This window comes from Harpia harpyja, chromosome 12 (genome assembly GCF_026419915.1).
Source record: "Harpia harpyja isolate bHarHar1 chromosome 12, bHarHar1 primary haplotype, whole genome shotgun sequence".
In the NCBI taxonomy this organism is placed as follows: Eukaryota; Metazoa; Chordata; class Aves; order Accipitriformes; family Accipitridae; genus Harpia; species Harpia harpyja.
In genome coordinates this window covers 5,031,843-5,055,596 of record NC_068951.1, presented here as the reverse complement: position 1 = coordinate 5,055,596, position 23,754 = coordinate 5,031,843, and the positions used below count along the sequence as shown (strand labels likewise).

The following is a 23,754-nucleotide window of genomic DNA, read 5'->3' as shown; positions in this document are numbered from 1 at the left end:
ATTGTTACGAATAACCTTTTTAACTTTGCAAGCAATGTTTTCTTGGCATCATTCAAACATAATGACTGGGAGGTCAAATTCAGCTCTCAGTTGTGTAAATGTGGAATCATTCTCTTGGCTTTCGGGTGTTATTTTGCATTTTGCTCATGATCCCTGCCCCTAAAAGCCTGCAATCTAAAATACCTAGAAAGAGTATTCAGTCATAGTATGGTTTGCATATCCAGTTGGTATGCATAGCATAAAATAAACAGATGAAGAACTACTGTCAAATCCATGCAATATAATTATGGCGCTCTTGTCCTCTGAGGTTGATGGGTTATTCCTGTATAAATGAGAGCAGGAGTTTGCTTGTTACTTTTCACATGTAATTCACCAGTAGATTGTGATTGGAAAGTCTTTCAGGAAAATGTGTTTTAAAAGAGGTTTTAAATAAAGAGAGAAAGAAATTTGATTGGGATGAATAGACAACAAGAATCATTGAACAAAATAGGTGTTGCTTAAAGTAAAGCAGTCAGAAAGTCTACCTTAATGGTAAGAAGAAATGGAGATCTTGGCAAATCTATGAGGAGGGTGTTGGATCTGCAGTTTCCCTTTCAACCCTCCAATATACAAGCTTGTAAGACTCTCTAAGTAAGGTTCAGGGGGTTTATATGGTAAATAAATTTACCTTGATTTCATTCTCTGATAAGAGGATCTCTCTTTTCTAGCATGGTCTTTATAAAGTTCTCAGCAGCGAAGTGACTAATTGCGCTTCTCATTTTCAGGGATCTTCCAGATAATCCTGCTGTTGAATGGGACACACAGCTCCTTGCTGCCTTCGTGCTAAAGCATATAGAAGCCAATAACATCAACCTGGTAATGTGAAACTTTCTACAGCATAGGCAGTTTCCACATTACTTTTGAGCTAGTGTTCTAGGCTTTTTCCTTCCCTCTGAAAGCTTTCTTTGAGGTCTTTAAAGTTAGGATTTTGCTTCTGGAGTCTCTGTGAAATAGCCTAGGACAGGGAGAGGGTATACTTACTAATTTTGAAATATTTGCTTTATAATGTTTATCCATTTCTCCAACTAGATCTTATGAAGCCTCTTTTGGGTTGTAGTGTCACCAACCTTCACTGAAGTAAAAGCTTCAAACTGGTTAAAAACTGCAAACTCTGTTGGAACTAGTAAGTTTCACTGTAGTAGATCTTGGCGTTCATTAATTGTAGAAGACCCTCTGAATAAGCCCAGCTGAATTTCAGGTCTAAAATGATACCTGAAAGCAATTTTGCATTTTGTAGTTTAAGACTTCTTGTGAGTATTTGTACAGCTCCTATGTCTTGACAAGTAAGACACGGTCATTCTGATCCTCTTTCAAACACTTAGAACAACTTCTAGAAGTTCAGAACAAATAGAATTGCTCCACTGAAAAGTATGGAAAAGGATGATGGTGTAGTTTGGATGTATCTTTTCTCTCTGGGGACCTTTCTTTGCTTCCCAGTGAGAAATGAACAGTGGAGGAGTTTTTGCTTTTCTAATTCCTCAAATGTTTTCTACATTTTAAAGCAACCATTTGCCCCTGTTGCTAGGTTTCATTGATGAAGAGAGCCCACCTGGGATTTAGGCTTACGTTTAGGCTTAGATTTGAAGTACATTGGCAGGCATGTGTTAGAGGGCTAGATTAGTACGGTTAGGGGTTGGGATTGAAGAATATTAAACCAGGGAGATTTCCTAGCACTGGTATAGTTTGGTTTTGGTTTTTTCCCCCCCCAAAACAGGAATAAGGGCCTAAGCATGGAAAAGGTTGTGTTCTGTTCTTTTCTGTTGAACCTTGCTGTGATCAGGTATGTCACTGTCACACACTGATTAGCAGCAAAATCGCAAAACTCTTAAAGCCTTTCAGCAATTCACAAAACAAGAAACCGCATCTCCTGTAGCATGAAAGCCCCATGAGCACAAAAACCAGCATCATGCATCCAACTTTGTATTGATTCTGAGGCTAATTTTCCATGAAATTCACTGCTCTGCAGGGAGACAAATGCAGTTTTCCTGGACTCCTTTGGTGCCTTTTGGCCCCATGAATAGATAGGTTTTAATCTAATCTGAAGGCTCCTAGCACAAGAGGATTTGTATTGCATGTTTGTGACTCTCACGGGCACTAGGACAAGTGCACCAGAATCCCAGCAGAAGTGCTGTAAATGCTAGAACTCCTCTAGATGGTTAGAAAGGGTAAGATCTTTGCCTCAGAGAAAATTAAACTCAAGCTGTTTGTGCTGGGGGAGGCAGGAGTCTTCCGCTAACATAGCATGAGCTGAAAAATAAAGTGCAGGGTTTTCAAAGCAAGAAACGTGCACAGTCACTAGTATTCTCCCTGCTGTGCTGTGGGTGTCAGGGGTAGCTGTAGTAACATGGAACGCTGCGGCAGGGCCCACTGCATTTCCCTCAGCACTGCCCTGAGCAGCAGTGAGGACAAATTACTGTAGCAGAACACATTAGCAGTACCAAAGGTGACTGAAGTAGCTTCTCGGGGATGGTGGTAATGAACTGCTCTGTAAACTTAACATTATTTTAAGTGTCCCAAGTAATCACACAGGTATCAGGTGTTTGCTATAATACCATTCATTTGGGAGCAGACCTAGTTTGCCAACAACAGCAAGGCAAGCACCTAACTACCTTTGTCAAACATTCTGCATTTTAAAACTTCAGAGCTTGCTATCTGTTAGCCACTCTTGGAGCATCTCTGCTGTCCTAAGGTCCTAAGCTTGCCTTGAAAAGTAAACTGAGTCTATTTTTCAGTAATGTTGAAACTGACAGAATTGGTTTAACATGTTAGAAGAGCGTTGTCAAAGCATAAGCTAAGAGGGTTTCAAACACAACAAGCTAACTCAATGGAGTTAACATGATTGGAAGACATGTAGTGTTACAGCTATCACATTGGGAAAACTTTCCCCAGATCTCCCCATAGACATAGCATAGACAATGGTATCTTTTATTTACAGAACATATGTGTCATCTGGTAGTGGAGAAGCAGGCTGCAAATCCAACATGTCTGAAAGGAAGGATTGCAAGGCAAGGAGTCACACCATGTTATGCGTAGTTTTGTTCCATTGCATAGTTACTCATTTCCCCAATTGCCCCGGAAGTCCACGAGTAACTCAATCTTCTTGAGAGCTACAGGGACATATTTCATCCAAGCTCTACATTAAATAGTGCAGACACAGAAGTTAACGGTTGGTGTACTCAAAGCCAAAACTAATTTATAGACTTCGTAAATTATTTCCTGCCTGCTGGATTTATAAGCAAAAGCCAATGTTGCTGGGAGAGGCAGCCAAGGCTAGTCTGTCTCAATCCAGATTAGAAGGTATTCGGTGTGTAAAAAAAAATAAGTTACATAGCATTGTGTAAGCCCCAGGCAGGCTCTAGATTATGAGATCCTACTCTTCAGGATCTCAGGTTTGGTGATAGCAGAACTTGGATTAGGAGGTGACATTCAGATTGTGTTTGGGGCAGATGCAGTGCCAAGACCAGAATTCAGCAATACCACGTTCTTCCAAGCTGTTTTCCACTGTGGATTGATGGAAACATCATCCATACAACTGTTGGTGAAAGAGTCCCATTGTCTTGGGTCAGCTCCAAATTAGCCTAGAAAGTCAGATCCTGCTACAAATGGCATTTAAGTTGGAGCTTATATTTGAGAGGGTGAGTTCAGCTCTCGTGTTTTGGATTTCGGTCTCTACACCTAAAATTTGGGAGCATTTGAATGATTCATCTTTGTAGAGAATTTTAAATGCTTTTGTAGAACACCAGATAGGGAGTGCAGCATGTGGAGTTTGCTAGAGGAGGTAACAGAGCTGGGACAGACTTTGGCATCCCTTTTCCTCCCTTTCTCACTTATGTTGCAGTCTCCTCAGGTGTGCTTTGGGGTACATAAGTGGGAGGCCCCCAGGACCTTTCATTCTAAGAGCTGGTGTAAGACTTAGACACTTGCAGCTCAAACCCAGTGGACGCTGGGATGTTGATCCTGATTAGATTTTTCCATGTGCATCCAGTTATCCATTCTTTTTAATCCTTAGCTTCTCTGATTTAGTAGCAGCAAGAGAGAGCTCTGAACACACAAGAGACTCAAAGGGAGTTTCAATGTCACTGGCCTCTGCAAGTGTAAGTCAGGCCTATGAAATGATGCTCAGAGGAAGGCCATTAGAAATGGCATTGCTTGCTATGGCATTTTATGGGGTGGCCCTTCTTAAAAAAAGAAAGAGACCTTTCATTCCCCACCAGTCTACTTGAGCAGATGTGTGCTCTATTTGAAGCACTGGATGACACCAGAAAGAGTAAGGGAGACCCACAGCTTTGAGTGCTTTGTGCCTCCGATGCACATGGTGTGCAGAGGGAGCATGGACTCCAGACCTCTCAAGAGTTCTCTTCTGCTAGTAACTGAGTAATTTCCTCTGTGCTCTCCCCCCTCCGGAAGGGATTTCTGGACCTGTTTGTCTTGGCTGTTGCTCTGGCTTCCACTAGTGAAAGCTCCATTTCCTGAATACCAAGGTCACCCAGAAGAAAACCCAGCAACACCAACGGCAGCGGCTCCCATTTCAGAACAGGTGTGGGGAGGAAACTCCCTCTTGCCCTAAAGATTTCATTGAGCAGTAATTTCCACATCAAGTATACTTCCTATCCCAGCCTTTTGCTCCCAGAACTGGCTAAGCCTGTTTTTAACCCAGACAGTTTCAAGATGTTCAGGTTTTCTCATCCTGCCCTGATTGTTTGCTTGATTTCATCATCAGCCTGGTTCAGGTTATGTGTTAAAAGCAAGCACACCAGCTAGCTGCACCATGTGGAAGAAGCGAATGCTCCCGTGTGAAAATATCTTCAGCATGTGAGAAAGAAATGCAGATTTATTGTTAGTGAAATGAATCCCTGAAGCCAGCGGAATATATTTGCATGTGATTGCTGCCTGCTTTAAGTCACGAGCACCACAGTCATGCTGTGGAATCAGAGTGCTGTTTAGACAATAGACCTAGAAGCTACATACTGGATAGGTGGGACATCACTACCGTGTCAGAGCCAGCCTGTGTGCTCCGAGGGATCTCTAAAGGTGAAAAGCCAGTATTTCAAAGGTGGTCACTTTGCAGATAAAGTGAATGCCACTGTGGCCAGCTCAGTGTGCACCTACAAATTTGTATATTTGAAGAGACAGGCAATTCAGGTGCAAATGTCCTAAATTAGAAAACATCAATTGAAAGTTAACTCCGTGCAATCTCTAGCTATTTCAGATGTTATGTAAGCCCAGCAGCACTAAGAACAGCAGCTCCTATTTCAAAACAGATGTGGAGAAGAAAAACCTCCAAAGGTGTTTCTGAACAGATAAGTTCCATGTCAAGAACTTAACCAGTTCCTAACCCAGCCTTGTGCTCCCACAGTTGGCCTGAGCCAGTTTTGTCAAAACAATGATTAGCTCATTATTCTGCTCATTATCTCAGTCTTCTGGTTTGTTCTCTTGTACCTTCTATAGAAGGAAAAATGTGTGTTTGGGCTTGCCTGGGGTTTTTAGCTTGGTTTCCTAAGGAAACAAGAGTAATGCAATTGTATTTATATATGTGTGGACATGCATGTTTCAAAAGACTTTAGAGCCCATTGGCTAATTTCAACCGCATTTGACAGCAGGGTGGTAGTCTTAAAAATGTTATGTTTGTACAGGTTACATGAAAATAAATGACCAGGCAGAAGAGACAAACCCTCTTGCTGTCCCTGTTTAGTAAAAAGGTTTAGTGCAATTCCAGCCCTTGGCAGACTCACACTATTATTCACCTGCACAGGAGTTTATTCTGCCTACAGTGAGTGGGGTACATTGTCATCTTCGGAAAGTGCCACTCTAGGTAGGAGTGACTTCAGAGCGTGTTTTTTCTTATCTATAAAATACAGGGTGCTATGCTCATTCCCTGAGCTGTACAGAATTTAATAATGTCTCTCCCAGATGAGCTACTCAAAAAGCTGATATCCTTAGAGAGGGCATAGCACCATGCCAGACCATGCAGACCCTGCAGAGAGCCTCTCAGGTAATACTGATGTACAGCAAAAGCAGCCAAAGCCGAGACATAATTTTTCTCCTTATAAAATAGGGGTTGACCAGAAAATGCTTCTTTGTACCTGAACAAAACCAAATTGGGTCCCACCAGTTCCTGCCAGCAATGAATAACCCTGCTGCTTGGTGGCAGCATTATTACAGCCACTGGGCAAAGTGGGAAGTCTAACTGTGGACTTGTACTGGGTGGATGGGTTTATAAGCAGGCTTGTCTGGAGTTTGTGGTTTTTGAAGTATTTCTTATCACTGTCTTTGTGTTTCCTCTCCCTCTTTACACAATATCCCCTGTGTTTGAGAGGGCCTCTCCTGTTGGAGGGTGGAGTAGCAAGTTGCAGGACAGGCAGGGCGGCTTTTGATCTTCCCTTGATCTTTAACCCAGTACTTCAGGCCCTGCATGTAAAATAGATTTTGAGAAGGGAGCTGTGGTGAGTAAGCCAGGCAGTAGCATTTCCTTCCCTGAAGAGAGAACAAGCTGGCAAGGAAGCAGACATTGATTGAAATGTGGGGAGCTTTTGATTTCTTCCTGGTCATAGAGGAGGGAGCTGTGGAGAGCTCTGCTGCCTGGCCTCTCCCAGAGCAAAACCCTAACTTTAGGCTGTCCAAGCACTGTCACTTTCACCATCTGGAAAGCCTACCAGCACAGATACCCTGTCTGCTCTACACTGCGCTGCCAGTTTGTCTCCTAGGGTGGAAGCAGGAGCCTTTAAGTACCCACTTCACAGTACTGGGCAGAGTGAGTCCTTAGGGTGGATGCTTCACCCGACACATTATTTGTAGGTTTGAGGGCAGGGAGCCAAGGATTCTGTGCTTTGGATGGTGACATGTTAGTGCTGTGTTCACACATTACTTCTGCATTATGAAGTTCCCATTTCTCCCTGCAGAGAAGCAATAAACAATATGATCTTCTCATTCAGCGAAAAGCCTGACTTGGTTGTACAAAAAGTGCGGTCAGCTGATTCTTTAAAAAGGCTTATTCTCATATCAGATTATTTTATCACTATGTTATTCTGTGATAAAGCCTCGTTACAATCAGGACAGTAGTACATGATTGTGTTGCTCTTGTTAAAGCAATACATCCTGATTCACAGTACAACAAACTATAGTTTCACGCTGTAATCTGCAGGCATTCTAGTATGTTCTCAAATCCAGGAGAGAGTGATTCATAGAGCTGGACTTCTTGGAACAAGTTTGCAACAGATCACTCTGAAAGTAACCTTTTGGCCCCGTAATAAGTAACAAGTGCATCCTGCCAGTGGGAACATGGTATTTGTCATCTTTCTGTTTTTCGAGCTGTTAGTCTGTCTAGTCATCTAGCTCCAGAGTGTGTTTGTTTAGTTGTGTTTCTGTAGCAGGAGTTCACGCACAAGGTCTCATTGTGCAACACAAAAACAACTCCCTAGATACAATGGGCTGGAACAGTGCTGTGTTAGGATGTCAAAGTTGGTAACTGCACAGTCTCCTTCTTCAAAACGATTAATTGTTCTGTGGTTTTATTGCAGGTGGTAACCTTTGATGCAGGAGGAGTGAGTGGTCATGCTAACCACATTTCTCTTTACACTGCTTTAAGGTACAGTGTTCTGCACGCTTCATTGAATGCCTCACTGTAGGGTTACAGAGTGAATATGGTGTTTGAGTGTAGGCAGAAAACTAGTAGCTAGACCCAAAACCAGTGGTAACTTCAGTGATGTAACTGAGTGCCAGGCTGTGGGACATGATACTGTTTGGAGAAACTCTTACAGCTCTGTAAATGACCTACAGCATCCTTTATTATTCCATCTGCTGGTGCTTTGCCAGTCTCCCTTTCAGTGGGCCCTCTTTGCTCTTCCTGTCCTTGATCCCACTGAAATATGCCACAGATCACTTTGCACTTCTGGTTTGAGGAGACTGTGAATAGCTGATGCCTGAGCTGGTGGTAGTTGGATTTTGGAAAGTTCTGCACCATTGTTCCAGAGGATGTTGTCATCCTGTCCAGGTACCTGAATTTACCTCTCTGACACAAGGACATTGCTCTTTCACTGGAGCTGTCCCTATTTACCAGTCTTCCTTAGTCAATTCGTTCCTTCACCACTTTACTCTTTACATTCTGAGAACCTCTGTCTCTGTGCTGTGATGTGGGAAGGTTGCTAGACAAAAATCCCTTGTATTAAAATCACCCAATTTTTGCTGGCAAGACAGCTACTGTATTTTATTTTAACCCTTTGCTCGTTCAGACTTCATTGTGTCCTAGAAAGATCTCCTCCAGAGCTGCCCCTGCCTTTCCCAGGCATGAGAAGAACTCTTTGCAAGTATATCTTGTATTTTTAGCACCCATTTGTTTTCTGAATCATCTGTGCAATTCAAATAACTGTCTGGCTCTCTTTGCTAACAACATCACAGTGATTTGCCTTTCTCACTTGCCTAGAGAAAGCTGCAGTGCCACAGAACCCATACTGTGACCTCCTGAGCTCCTCTGGGAAGATGCTGAAAGTCTTTGATGCTATCTGATGGCTGGAATTCAGTGTTAGAGGGGATCATGGCTTTTCCCAGCAACTTCTGAAATAGCCAAAGAGAAGGAAAGGAGGTGGAGTTAAGCAAACAGTGTGTTTGTTTAGGCTATTTGGAGAGATGCTTTCCAGCACAGTGTTATTTGAGGAGTGAGTGAGGAACAGAGGTTGATGACCGATGCTCACACCATTGGCACAGAGGGACTAGAGAGCTTCCAGCTGCCTGGACCTCTGTTTGCTCAGTCAGTTGCTGTATGGCCTGCAAATAGGAATGGAGGGCAGATTGTTAGGTGTCCCCCTACATCCTGAAGAGATACAGGTTAAACAAGCTAGCAGCTGAATTATGTATGAGAAAGTTAAGGAAAACTCTCAATTTTGATCCCAGCTCTACTGTTGTCTCACTTTGTGGCTGTGCAGAAATCACTTTCCCACTTCGTGCTTTAGGTTTCCTGTGTGTGCAGTGGGGATGTTAACCCTCTTCTCGTCTCAGAGTATGTTACTAGGAAGTATTCATTATCTGCAAGTCCCTTGAACTCAGACCTTTGCATTAGTCCTTAGCCTACAGCAGAACATTGTCCTGGGCTGATGAGATACATGCTGATAGGGACACCAGAGTATAAGCAGATCTCATAACTGAGGGCTGGTTTGTGTCTTGTCTCTCTCCCAGTCCTGAATCAGCAGAAATAAGCATGGTGGCCCAGTCATGTTCATGTGGCAAGAATGGTGCTGTGGCCACTGAAAGGTTAAGTTTATCTTTTAGTGGCTTGCTTGCCCTCATTATTTTTCAGTTTGTGTCATGGGGGAAGTAGAGCGTGACTGTATCACTCCTGATTTTCAGTGCCCTGATGAGTTCTCACATATTGGCTAGTACAGGCAGCACTGGGAGCATATGCTGAGGCTTCTCACATACCTCCCTGCCAGCAGGGCTTTGCAAAGCAGCGGTTGCTGCCCCTGGGGCCCCAGTGCTATATGGCAAGAAAAAGGTAAATGAACTCTCCCCTCCAGGTATCATGTGCAATGTATTTATTAACCATCTTTAAACAAGGTCTGCAGGGTTCTGCCTCCACTGTGGCTGTAAGCAGAAAGGGTGAAGGAGAGGGCTGGTGCAGTGATCCTCAGCTCTTTTGGATGCTCCTGGTCTGTGGGAGATAGACTTGTGCCCACTACCTAAGAGATTACTTTCTGCAAGAGCAGGGGTAGAACAGGCTGTGTGACCCATCCCACAACTTGCTTCAGGAGGTGCAAATTATTGAACAGCTTCAAGGAACAAAACAGTTCAGGAAATGGTCATAGCTGAGCAGATGCTCAGTATTATCTGCTAAGGGCATAAATATTCTTTCTAGTGTCTGGAACAGAGGTTATGTTCAAACGAGCAGGAACTATTCAGAAGAAATGTGCCCTTCCCCTTGCAGCAACCTTCTTCCTGACAGCTTGCAGAGAGTTCAGCTGCTGCTATGTGTCTAGGCTTCAGATCTGGGAGGAACTGTGAAATGCCAAGGTTTGAGGGTGGATTTGTTCTTCTGCAAGGGAAAAATAAGAAAAAACAGGATGGGAGAGGAGCACAAATTACTATTTGATTTCAGTCTCCCCTGGGAGTATTTCAGTTCTGGCTTCCAGACGGAAAAAAAAAACCCAGCCCAAAACCAAGAAAATCCCACTGTAGCAAAGAAGGGAGAATTGGAAGCAATCCTCTGTAGCTCTGCTTCTTTCCCTGTCACCTTGATTTGGCAACATCATTCTCTCTTATCCCCCAAAATAGGAGCTTTCCACGTGGCCAAGAGAGGCTGGATCCTTTACATGCATCCACAAGAGCAGGTCTTGAGTAACATCAAGGTCACTTTACTCCCCTCTCAGCATTTGGCCAGTCACTAGGCACTACGGTAATAAGCACGGTAAATAATACGTGACAGGAATATTTGAGAACCTCTCTTTCCTGCACTTTGAAAAGACAGTGTTTGCACTGAGATCACATGTAATATCGAGGTGGTTTAGTTTTGCATGAGTCATTGTGCATTTTGATTTTAAACAAGCCCTCCTGCCCAGTAACCTAGCAAATGGGGGGCTGTTGGTTTTGTTGTTTGCTGGCTTGCTTAGGGTGGAGAGGAATGGTGTTTGTGAGGGGGAGGAAGGACTGTACCACTTTTTTTCTTCAGTGAGCTATCAAATCCATTTCATCCTAGCTAGAACAGAAAAGAATACTCCTTGTCTGCTTAGGGCAGAGCAAACTGAGTGGAAAATAGGAGCTGCTATATTTAACCACTGTGCATTATGTTGTTATAGCAACTACATCCATAAAACTTATATCAATGATGCCATATAAAAAGCTACATCAAAGAATCATTAGCAGAGCCTATTCTCGTCAATTCCATTTGGAAAAACACCTCTCAGTCCTGCAAGATGAAACATTTGCCAACTCAGTGGTAGGTTGTAAATGAGACTGTGCAGTGGTAATATTTGGGAGCTTAGTGCTTTATCACTCTTGAGTTGATTATGATGCAGCTTGAGTGCCACCGATGCCTTGTTGCACTTACGTGTCACAGCCTGACTATTGAATGCCCCATTTATGAATGCCGTGGGACATAGCATTGTGCAGAAGGGTTGCGCTGAGGCTCCCTGAAAGAGGAGGATTGATTAAATGCCAGTTTCAAATAAGTATATTGAAACAATGAACAATGCATTGTCCAGCCAAATCCCACAGACTCAGTGGGTACAGTTCTCAAAAGCCATCAACTGCATTACATCCCAACAAAGCACAGTTCTGCTTGTATTGAGTTTCCAAGGCCAGGTCTTTAAGGATGTTTTGAGCAGGGAGGAAGCTGGTTTTTGGGTGATTAGCCTGATGATAGCGAGTGGTATCCCATCTACCATTTTTATTTGATGGGCTAGAATGGGACTCTGATCTCTCACTCCTTTTCAGCAGCTGTAGCCCGTGCATTTCAAATGAGTGGCATCTCATTTATGTTTTTAAAGGAGGGTGCTGTTTTGTATTTCCCTTGCCTTTTCCCAGAAAATCCTCTTTTCAAAACTGGTTATCACTTGCTCCATCTTGGAAAAAGATTTCCTGTGTCATTGATGTGTTTGTTTGGGATTGTTTAGCCCTTGCTGGAGTTCTAGGTTCCCTGCAAAATAAAGAAGAGTGTTGAAGAAATAACAGGTTCCAGTATCTTGTGTTTCAGCCTGTCCTTTCACAGTCCAGCTCATTTCTGGTGTTTTGTTTTACTGATCCTAAATGTCCCAGGGGAACTTAGGAGTGGTGGCTGTGATTGCACCCAGGCTGCCCCCATGAGGTCAAGACACAATTGTCGTCCTCTGTTTACCCTTTGAGACTCTGTCCCTTCCCCTCAGAGGACTCTGCCCCATGCCTGGCATATATCCCATAGCTGGGTATGTTGTCCTAGATTTTATCTCATTCCTTCACCCCTGCTCCCTCTTTCCTTAATTTGACTAAGTTCATTCATCCCAGTGCCCTTCCATGATACTGTTGAGAGCTGTTACAATAAAGTTGAGCACAGGGCACCAGCATTACAAGGATTCCCCCCTAAAGAAGTTTTTTTTTCCAAAGAAACAGCCTCAAGGAATGTCCTTCCCAGCGTCACTAGGCTGCTAGCAGCGTGAGTGGAGCGGTGACACTGCACATTCTTCTCCCAGACAGTGCAGGGACCAAAGCACAGAGCCACAGAGCAGCTCTGTCAACTGGAAGATCTCTGCATCAACACCTTTTTTTCTGACTGGCAGAAGCATCTTTTGCCACTGCAATATGCGTGAGTACAGAGTGCCTGAATAGTGTTTTACAAACTGCATGTTGCTACATGGTGTAGTTCAGGGTGCATGGAAATGGAGCCAGAAAGTCCGGTTAGGGAGGGAGGAGGCGTTCCAGATAGCAAACATTCAACATCTGGCAAGTATATCCTTCTAATGTCTCTGATTCCTAGGAGACTGGCTGTTCTTCCTCCTTCACATCTGTTTCATCAGATTAATTGGGCAGATTAGAGGTTAGGATCCTAAATGGAGCCCCAATGCATCTTTAAGACATCCATTCTTTGCCATGCTCTTCAAAATTGTATTTCCCCAGTGTTCTACAGCAGCCAGCGCCGTCAGTTCAGTGAAGGGTTTTGCCTTTGGCATGGGAGACTATTTGGAGAGTGAAGTCATTGATTTCAGTGAACAATTTATCATCAAACAGAACATCACCAAAACTGTAATCCACCCACCAGGGTGTCAGTCCTGCTTCTGTCCCGGAGGAGTTCTGTGTTCCCCAAGACTGAGGTTTCAGCCCCATCTTGACTTGTTCCTTCTTGCCATCATGGGGAGGTATCAGTGGTTGGTGCCTCTTAGGAGCTAGCCCACTCACTTTGCTGACATCTTTCCTTGAGGATGACTGAATAAAGACAGGGAATTTGACAGCTATCTCAGTCCTGCAGTTTGCAGGGTGAGAGTCATTGGACCATTTCAGTTTTTCTGCTGAGCAGATGTAGCCGATAGCTACAGACAGCAATAGCTTTCAATGCAGCTGGTCCTTGAGGGAGGAGCCAGTGCCGAGTCCTTGCAGTGCAGAAATGTTGGGTGCCTTCAGACGTCTCAGCCTTTTGAAGTTCTTCGTTGCAGAGGGTCTCACTTTCCTTCAAACATGGATCTGAACCTACCACAGGCATAATAAAGAGGGTGCATGAGAGGTGCCCTGTAATCAGCTGGCCTCTAGCACTTGGTGGGTGGGTGGGAACAAGCCACCTCAGATCACTTTATGTTTAAAAAGAATTTATAAAAAGTTGCTCCGGAAAAAAACACATGGAAAAAGCTCCTGAAAAAGAGCCTGTTTGTGTTTGACTTTTTGAGATTTTATGCCAAACTCTTTCATTTCACCCAAACCGCAGCACGTCCAATCTATAAAACAACATTCCCAAAATGGCAACAACAGAGAGCTGCAACCTCTCCCCTACTTGGAAGTGTCCCACAGAGACAGCTCCAGCAGGGTGGAGATGGGAGTGAGAAGATTGATTTGGGAGAGGATTGGCTAGTTTTGTGAACGTGTGCAGGAGGTAGAGTTTTGTGTTTCTCTCTCTGCAACCACAGTTCATTGCCATGTCTTGCCTGAGAAATACAAACCAGCAAAGCTGCAATTCCTCTGCAGCATTACAGCTGGGTGGAGCCCATTCCCATAGCTCTGCACTGAGCCTTGCTGAGTACTGAAGCATTTGGCTCAGGACAAAAAGGATGAGGGGAGAATCAGTTTCTTCATGCCTGTTCTTCCAGATCAGTGTCAGGTCTGCCTGGCAGCAGCCTTGAGGACCTTTCAGTAACCAAAATACAGTTTGTGTCTCCCTGAACCTTTATATAAGCACAAACTCCTTTATTTGATGCTGAATCAAACTTTCCTTCCCTGCTGAAGATGCTTTCTGCTCCTGCTGAAACATTTCCGTGTGAACTCGATCTCTCCTTGCTTCTGTTTCTAGTGGCTGGGAATGGTTATTATTAGTTCACTCTTGGAGCAGCTCTTCACTTCCTTTAATTTGCTGTCAGTTAGCGCTTTGAAGGTCCCTCCATGGTAGAGCAGCACACCCAGAACAGACACTAGGACTTCAAATAGCTAGCCAAATTTCACAACCACTCACTGCTTTATCTCTCCGAGCCTGTTCTAAAAAGTTCCCACCCTGCTAGCTTTAGCAAGTGCTGAATCACTTCTTTGGGTGGCCAAATTCTACTTGTGGGGGCAGAAACCTCTGGCAGAAGAGCAAGGCAGACATTAATGGAGATACTTAAACCTTCCCCCCCCCCCGCCGAAAAATTGCTGGTAATGTTTACAAGGCAACATTTAACAATCTTTGTCAGAACAGTAGGACTTGAGTAGTGGGGTAGAAGGTGGCCAACTCAATATTACAAGGCCATTGTTTAGTAGAAAATGGTACTGCTTACAGATCTTTGGCTCTGGAGGAGACCATTGGCAGGAGAATCTATTTAAGGCATATGTCTTCTGATTGCTGTTTGAGTTCTGCCATGACCTGCATTTCTGGCTTGACTTTTGCTTTGAATTGCTTTGGGTATTCATTACTGCGTGCTTCCTATTTTGTCTACGCCTGTGTAGCTAATCCTTTTCCTTGAACTTAACCAATAGCCAGAGATAATCCTAGTTTGAAAGTGACTGGAGAAACATAACGGTTTACATATAATGTATGTTTTATCCTGGTTGATTTACACATGAACTGTCACGTTGTCCTTCGTTAAATACACCACTATAAGATGATAGCAATCGCTTTAAATATTACACAGGGTTAAATAACTTTTCTTTTTTTATTTCCTTTCTCCTTTTGGCAAATGTTCCATTGTTTAGATATTTTTTTTTCTTATGGAAGAGCAAGCCTGGGTGTGGGACAGCTCTGAGTGCCATCTGCTGGAGACCTGCTTCCTCCCATCCCTGTGATGGGCCAAATCTGGAGGTGATGAAAATGGTGATGTGAGCATAAGTGCTCTGAAGCCATGAACCGCAGGCTAGAGCAGGAAAAACAAGAGAATTAAAAAGGAATTGAAGCTAATACCCTCTGATGCCTTCACCATATCAGGATCATTTGCTTACACTTCTTGATGGAAGTACCATGACTGTTCACATCTCCTGCGCTGGTTGGTCCCCTCATTCTGTTTCCAAGGGATGCGTTTTTGCTACAGAGACTTCCCAGAACAAAGTCATGAAGGGATCACGGTCTTAGTGAGCAAAAAGTCAGAGCAGCTTCTCAGATGTCCCAGTGCTAGCATGGGTTAGAAAGAAAGAAGCTGGTCCCCAAACAGGAGCTGCCACTGAGGCAATGTCCCTAGTCAGCAGACACAAGGCTTTAAGGAGCCACTGCTCTCAGAATTGAATAGCCTTTGGCAGCCTCTTGCAGTTTTCCTTAGTGCAACATGAGAAGTTTGAGAGCGAGGTGGATTTATGGAGCTTATCTGTGCTGTGTCCCAGCAGCCAGGATGAGGAAAGTAATGGCAGAATTGTGTGGAGAATGAGACTTACCAATGCCTGATGTGTGCATCCAGTGTCGGCTCCTGAACTTTCTTATAAGATTAGCCATTGTAAATGTGTGTGTGTGTATTAAGAGAAAAGGGTTGATTTAGTGTACAGAGTTCATACCTGTAAAATCAGGATTTTAATAACTTCATTGAGTGTTTACCCCTATGTATCTCTTCATTCACAGGTACCTGCATTCAGAGCAGAAGTTACCTGAAGGTATGTCACATTATGCATCTATGACCCTGCAGGTATTAGGCAATCATTTACATTAATGTTCTGTCCAGGGTTTCATCTGCCTAACTCACCTCTATTTGCAATGCAAATGAAACCCGCAGCTGAACTCTTCCTTGCCCTTTTATCTTCCCGCAGTTTTTTACCAGCTCAGGCTTCTTTGCAGTCACTTTTCTGTCCTTTGGGGTTGTCCTGTCTCAGTGGCGTGATTCAGTGTCTGGCCTATGCCTCTTGCTGTCTTGTGTGAATATGAGTGCTATTTCCAAGTCTCTCAGCTCAGTCCCAGAGTTTTTGGTCACATCTTACTCGTAAGCTGGTTTGTTAGGGTTTTTTTGGTTGTGGGTTTTGGGGTTTTTTTTTTGTGACAGGGGCCTCAGAAACTATTACCAGCTCAGCCAAAAATGGTTGCATGTACCAAGCTAAGCTTCCGTCAAAATGTAGTTAGTATGAGAAAGGTATCTGAAATCTGCACTGGCACAACAAACTGTTGGAATGTTGGAGTGGCTTCTTTCACCTGTAAACAAGCAAGTGTCTCTGAGAAACTCTCTGTACAAGTAGGGAAAAGAAAGAAGCAAAGTACAGAAGCAGGTTGCTCTTGACTCCCTTTTCTAGCTGCTGTCCCAGAGTAGATCTGCAGCCTTTATCTCTAGCAAACAGTGCCTGACTCAGGGACAAATTTGTGGAACGAGTTTAAGCACAAAGCTGTCAGCTGTTTGGACAGAGCATAGGAAGATGGCTTAACCAGGCCCACCCAGTCAACCTCCTGCTCCCTCAGCAGCCATCCAGACTGTATTTCTTTAATGCTAATTCCTGAATAATTGTAGGATTTGAATGTGTCACAGCAAATCAGTTTTAATTCCCTGCTAGCAGCAAGTTGCAGACCAAGATCTGATGGAGAGAGCATGAGCCAAGATGGCAGAATGCCCTTTAACTGAGTTCTAACTCTTGTCTCTTCAAGAGGAGTATTAATGCCAACTTCTTCCTAGGACCTCATCTTTGTTCAGCTTTGGGATGCAGCAAAGAGCTCTCTGTGTGCAGTGCAGAGAAAGAACAAGGAACTGCAGTGGTTAGATGTCACTGCTAGATGTCAGGCCTTATCTAGACTGAACAACCTTCATGTGCTGTTCATGCAGGTTTGTTAGATAAACTGTGGCCCTGAATATGGGCTGTGCCTCAAATTGGTTCAGGTTTGAAACAGACCCATGTACAGACAACATTTCCATTTCTCTAGCAGCATCAAGAGACTCCTGAAGCGATGTGAAAGCCTTGCTGCTCTGATTACATCACATCTGACATGACCTACAAACACCAAAGGAACAGGGAGCTCCCATGCTGCTGCTTACGCTAAGCCTTTCCAAATATAGTTCCAGTCTCATTGAAATTCCCAGTATTTATAATTTGATCTGGCAGGCGTGCAGGGCTGTGCATCAGAGGGGTTTAATGAAAAAAGAGTGATGCTGGGATTGAGGCTGTCTGGATAGAGCTGAAAGGCATGTTCAGGCCATGGAAATGTGCTGCTCTCCTGTTGGTAAGAGAGAACTATTTCTGGGTGAACCTGTGTAAGCCCATGTGATCAGGGAATCCACAGAAAATCTCTCTGCAAATGTAAAACCCAGCTAAGCCTTTCATTGCCTCAGTGGTATGCAAATGAGCACCCTAAATATCCTGCTTTGCTTTCTAATTCCTTTAGCCAGCATAAATACAACAGGCTTTTTATAATCTGTAATCAAGTTCTCCAGCCCAGGCACAAGCACATAGGCTTGTTTCAAGAAGCCGAGACAGCGGCTAGATATGCATCCACCCCTACTACTGGCCCCATCCACCTATAACCAGCGCTCTTCTGAAAGAATTGGTGTGCTAACATCTGTCAGGAGCAGTGCAAGCCTTTAGCACACATAGATCTGCCTATAGTCTTCTCATTCTAGGCACACTTGCTGCATAAGTGATTTGGAAGTAGAAGCCAAGCCAAACAGGCTGCAGGCTTCATGTGCTTCTATTCTAGGCCTAATCCACTAGCTATATTGATCTTGCCCTTTCTGCCAACCTAGAGAGGTTGTATTACACTGTTAATCCCATCCTGCCCAGGTCACAGTCACAACAGGCTCTGAAAAGCTTCACCTGCTGGTGTCACAGGAGTAGACTCATCAATGGCAGCACTTCTCTTACCCTTCTTGGCAGGGAGCAGTCTCTTTCTCTGAACCCTTTTCCATCTCTTCCTGAACTGTACATTCCTTCCCTGCTTCATTTCATCTCACGTTCCCATGTGGAGAAGCCTTTGCTGTCAGCATGTGGAGATCCTTGTCACATCACTAACACAGAAGACTCTTATAGTGCCCTTCATTTTGTGAGGCTCGAATGCCATTGCTTTGCCTGATGTGACTGATGGGGGCCCAGGAGGTCAGACTGATCAATACTGAAATCACTTGCTGTTGTTTTGAGCCCTTATTGCTGAGCTTTGGGGAACAAAAGGGCATAATTGCTGCATGAATTAATATTTCTTAGGGAAAAAAATTGAGGAAAGGGAGAGCACATTTTGTTAATAGAGCAGCCCAGGCTTCACAGATTGGTGGTGGGTAACCCTGCTCCAGGCCTCTCTTCCCATCATTGCAAGTAGGAATTCCTGTGGCATTGCCAGCGTCCATTAACAACCATCCAGGAAAGGAAAGACCCATTGTCCCATGTTTGCTTTAGCCTCGTCCTTCCCTGTAAGCACTGAAAAAGCAAACAGGTGGCCAGTGGGAATGCTGACTACAAGAGCAAGGGGATCCATATCTATTCCTTTCCTCTGCTGTGCCATGGTGCAGCACCGTACTAATTCTTTTTTCTGAAACTACCCACCAACAGATTGGGCCTGCTGAGCAGCCCGGAGGATCTCTGCAGAGCAGCGGGGGAAGAGTGATTCCCCAACTCATGGCACGTCACAAGTTGCTTCCAAATTTGCTACTGGGAAACAAGAAATGTCTTTAGTGGGACTAAAAGGACTGTCAGGGCACTTCTGTGTGCAACTGGAACACTTGTTGCTGCAGAGCATCCCATGCAATAACAAGCTGAAACCTTAAGGCAGCTAAACAGCAACTGCTCTGTCTGTCACTTGTCAAGGTGGACCATGAGAGAGACAGGGTCTCAGGTGGGAAGTGGCACAGGCCACGCTGGTCACACGGCTGCCTGCATTCCTGCACGTCCAAGGGTCTCGCTGCAGAGAGCTTGGCAGAGCCATCAATCCTTCCAGATGGCATTGCACAGCTGCTGCTCTGCAGGGATGGGCACGATGACCTTGCAAGGGTTGGATGGCTGAGGCTGCAGTAGGATGGGATTAAGGACACCGTACTGACATAGTTAAGACAGCAGGGCCTTCAGGGCAGAGGGATGCCAAAAGTGATCCTAACCTGGGCAACCTGGGCAAGGCACTGCCGGCGGGGAAGCGGGCTGTGGGTCCCTGCTCCCTCCGCAGCTGGTGGACACCGCCATCTCCCGGCAGCTCCTGGCAGGCCGGGCCTGCAGCAAATGTCCATGAGATTCAGGAGGGCTTTGCCTCTGGTTCCTGGTACAGCACAGACTCGTGTCAGCGTTTGTCTGGATGGAAGTGCCAGTGATTTCCCTTGAGGCCTCTAACCCAGCCCATTGCTGCCCACAGCAGGAGAAAGTAACTCCTTTGAATGCTTTGTCCACCCTGCTTGGGAGTCATGTCCCAGGATCAATGCAGAAAGAGAACTGGAAGGGGAGCATGGTCCTGGAGCCCTCTGTGATACTGAAATAAATAAAGAGTTTCCAGTTTCACTTTTGAGAGTGGAAAAGGCTATTGAAAAGTTGGAACAAATTGTACATCCTTCTCTTGAAGGACAAAGAAGAAAGGAATTGAAAGATCCTGGAGATGTGCTGGAGGGAGTCCATCAGGGCTGCCATGTCCTGCCATTGCAGGCTTTGGCTGGAATAAAAGCAAGACCGTTCTTTGCAGTGAAATGAGTTAGCATCACTGGGAAGAGGCAGGGGACACAAATCACTTGTGAGGGGATTTGTGGAGGATCGTCCTGTGCATGTTCTTTGTTCCTGGGTCCAGCGTGTCTCCCCTGACTGGGGAAGGAGTGGTGTTGGTGGGGTATCTTTGAGTACCATGCTCTACTTTGGAGACTTGTGGGGCCTTGTGCCTCCAGGAAATTCATTCACCATAAGAGCAACAAGTTTTGCTTTCCTATCTTATGCTTGGTAGAGGCTAGACTGAAGGATCTACCAAATGTCCAAAGTAGGGAAGTTAGCAGCAGGTTGACTGTTCAGATCCTTGTGGGATGAGATTTCTGAGCACTAGCAGATCTGCATAAAGGGCTCCTAGCAGAGGCATCATCACCTCTCTCACAGAAACCCACCTTGTGTAGTTACTCCTTTAGGAAAAGACGTTTGCTTCTGCCCCTGTCCTGGAGAATCTTTTCCCTTAGAAGGACACAAGTCCTGCTTACATTTTAGGGCCAAGAGGTATTTCAGCACCACCACTTTGCTTTGTACTCAGGACATAACGAACATAACAGCTTAAGCAGTATTAGACGTGAGCACAGGCTTCACACACTAAAATGTCCATTAGGCAGCCGTTGTAGCAATTCAGCATTGTTCTTTGTCTCCTTTGTATAATTTCGCTGTTTAAGGGCACACTGAAGAAAATCTCATTGCAAATCTAATTGTATATCTGACCACCTGTGTAAACTGTGACTTTGGCCTCTTCTGCAGAACTTTAATACAATGTCTGAAGTGTGGAGCAAAATCACAGCAGCTTCCAAGCCCTAAGAAATCCCAAAGCAGCTCTCTTGAGAGCTACAGGCTCTTAATAGGACCATCAGTAGCTCTGAGCTCATCAGTGAAGACAATTTAGCCATGGTAGAAAAAATAGCAATTAACTTTTGAGTTCAAGGGGCTCTTTAAAATAGAAAAAAAATTCCACACCAGTAGAATCTTTATATATGTTACATCTGAGCAATGAATTCTGGAACTCTGTTAAAATGTAACTGCCTGCCTGAGTTAATATTTGATACAGCCATTCCTGAATCTTGTAAATATTTTTTCTGTAGCTAAGAATTGGAGTAGAAAGAGGAAATTTCACTTCTGTAGCTGAAGCAGAGACTGCTGTTTTAAATTTCCATTATGTGATATAGTGCCAGCATTCAGAGAGCCATCTGTGCTTTTTCCTTTGAGTCTAATTACGTAGGAATAATTTAAATTATAAGAAAAAAACCCCCAAACCCTCTGTATTCAGAGCTAGCTTTGCTTTCCATAGACCCCATACAGAACAAGAACCAGTACAAATGGTCATAGACATGCACTGGGCACAAAGAGATCCTGGTGGAAGCATGAGTAGAAGTTGCTCCCCTTTTTGTACAAAAAGGATCCCCGTGGCTAGCAATACAGGGCAGCCTGCAAAGACCTGCTGAGCATGGAGAGTTGGGCACCTTACAAGAATACTGTAGTTCTGAAATATTTATTCTCATTCTCTTTGTCTAGGGTGCTGTGTGCTCGTGCTTGAATCAGTAAATCTCTTCCGGAAGTACATCTCTGTCCTGGATGTACCCGTTTCCTGCCTCCTGCCCAGAGATGCACTCTTCATACTCACAGAGGAGGAGACTGAACAAGCTAGGGTGAGATGCGTGGTGGTACCTGCTTAACCTGTTTGAATAGCTCATCATCGTTGTGAAGACTTTAGTCAGAAGTGTCATATTGACAGAGAACTTCATAAATATTTATATACACGGACTACAAATGTCACTTACGAATGATCTTCAGTGATTTGTAAAACATGAACAAGACAGGTTGCTTCATGTGCTGTGTGGATAGCAGGACAGGGCTGAGCAGATTTGCAGCTCAGAGATCTTGAGTAGTCACAGTGCACTGAGTTTTACACTGTGTCAAGGATGTAGGATGTATTTCAAAGGAGGCTGGATCCAACATAATATTCTGAACATGAGAGTGGCCTGTGAAAGAATGGCATGACTGTGTGCCAGGAACCACGTCCTTGGATCATAGCTCTAACTAAAGATAGAGACAGCTTGTGAAGTTGTGATCCAAAGCTCTTTATGAGTTCCCTTCTCTACTGTGTATTTTTTGAACTATTTTGCTGCATGAGATCTCACACATTTAGGCCACGGTTACCTATATCCAAATCTGATGAGCTCCCCTTCCATAGCATGAAAATACTTGCCTGGCAAACAGTACTGTTAATCCACAAATTACATAACTTTCCTGCTTTTGAGGCTGCTAAAAGATAGTTATGTATGGAAACTGCTCTGATAAAGGTGGTGTTATTCCCTTGTGTTTTTTGTTTCTGAAATCTGACCTTTCTAAGCTGGTGCACTATAAATAGATTAAGTTTCAGCTGGCAATGTATGATCGGAAACAGCAGGCAAAGCATTCTCAGATGCACACCTATCAGGTTTCTCCTTCCCCAGCATGTGAACACCCAGGCGTGAGATCACATAGGAGGAGGAGTTAGATGTGACAAAGAAACTGTCACAGCACCAATCTGCAGCTGATAATGTCCTTTCTAGCAGGACCCCTCTAAACACCAGGCAGCACACCACCAGCGACATAGGGGCAGACAGGCCTCTCCCTGCCCTTTGGCCCCATAGAGTAGGCAGCCTTCTACCTCCCACTACTTGTTCCCTGCTCATTGAAAACAGGCTGTCCTGTAAATTGGCAGTGAACCGCACAGGAGGCCTAGGAAACTGCCCTCACATTAGGTCAAGAATGTTCTTGTAATGCTTTCTCAACTATTTTTCCTTCTAGAGAGCCATGCGGTGTCATCGCAGCCAGCTCCTCTGGTTTCGCCACATCTATATGCTTTTCTCACGTTATATGGTGATCAATTCACTCCGCCTTCTGTGAAAGACACATCGCTCACAACTTCAGGACTAAAAGAATAAGTGAAAAAAAAAAAAAATGTGCCAGGCCCAGGACTAAGGAAAACTTACATGCTCAAGAGGACAGGATTCTCTTTGTGTAGCATTCTTTCAGACTACAGAAAACAGGCTGTATGAACTTCCTTCTGAATATCTTGTTGCCTGATACATTGAGATGAACAGGGTTTAACAGCTACTCTATTTTCTCACTGTAGAAGCTTAAATAGGATAAGAAATTTGGATTAACCTAATTGGGAGTCAAATGCAGGAGTATTCTTCATTAGAGAAGATATGGCACAAACTATTTTTCCCCAAGAGGATATAGCTGCAAGGACTGCTTGGTGGCTATCTCTTGGTGCTTTTCTAAAATCCAGATTATCAGGAGTAACACTTCAAAGATCATGCTGTCTCCACAGATAAAACCAGAACCACAAGACCTGTCTTATTTAGTCAGAACTTTAAAAAGCCAAAGCTTATGAATAAAACATCAGAAATCCCACCAGTTTCTCTAATTGCACTGATCTTTGCTGCTACTGCTGCTTCTTTCATACACATTGTGTTGCAGGCTCTACCTTCGCAGAGCGTCCCTCATGAAACATGAGCATTTCTTCTTGCTTCAGAACATGGGGTTTGAGATCAACTCACAAGAGTCTCAACAGGATGTAAGAATGAGGTGCAAGAGACCCAGACTGTAATTAGGCGTTTTATAGAACACACACGGAGATAAAAATTCCAAGAGGTGTTTCAAAAGCTGTTCCACTTATGTAAAAGACAAGTGCAAGAATTAAAGATCCTCTCCCTTTATGTTAAAAGGTAAGTGAAGCAGCTTTCAGTGGTTTCGTTTCTTAGCCTATACAGAGATTTTACTAATGATTTGGGTTTCTGTGGGGTCACGGTGGAGCAAAGTCAGCAATACTCAACATTTCTGTGGGCCTTTGCACTCATTTATGTGGGCTTACATGTACAGGAGGCATCTTTCCTGCATCTACACAGCTAGTCATTGCATAGTTAAGATCAGAGCCCAAATTGCCAGATCCTGATCTGTTGCTGTAAGCACATCCTCCTCCTGAAGACAACAGAGAGTTCCTGGTTGTACTGAAGTACGTGCTCATTGTTG

The 23,754-nt window shown here is 44.2% G+C and overlaps 2 protein-coding genes across 10 annotated transcripts in view; both read left to right on the top strand.

The window, feature by feature from the left end:
• The window catches only part of PIGL (phosphatidylinositol glycan anchor biosynthesis class L), a 62,505-nt gene extending 39,369 nt beyond the window's left edge, over positions 1–23,136 (top strand). The window contains exons 3-8 of one of the 6 annotated variants that reach the window (XR_008237412.1): positions 765–855; positions 7,557–7,624; positions 12,189–12,301; positions 15,716–15,747; positions 21,247–21,380; positions 22,525–23,136. Coding sequence is in view for 4 of the 6 variants with exons in the window: in XM_052803116.1 (XP_052659076.1) it covers positions 765–855; positions 7,557–7,624; positions 15,716–15,747; positions 21,247–21,380; positions 22,525–22,623 (424 nt within the window). In the remaining 2 variants the exon portion in view is untranslated. The other 5 variants (XR_008237413.1, XM_052803116.1, XM_052803119.1 and 2 more) reach the window with 5 other exon arrangements.
• A 117-nt stretch (positions 23,137–23,253) lies between these two features.
• Positions 23,254–23,754, top strand: part of LOC128148818 (transient receptor potential cation channel subfamily V member 2-like) — a 33,077-nt gene continuing 32,576 nt past the window's right edge. For all 4 annotated transcript variants that reach the window (XM_052803094.1, XM_052803093.1, XM_052803090.1 and 1 more), the window contains exon 1: positions 23,254–23,450. The gene's annotated coding sequence lies outside the window, so the exon portion shown is untranslated. The remainder of the gene's footprint in view (positions 23,451–23,754) is intronic.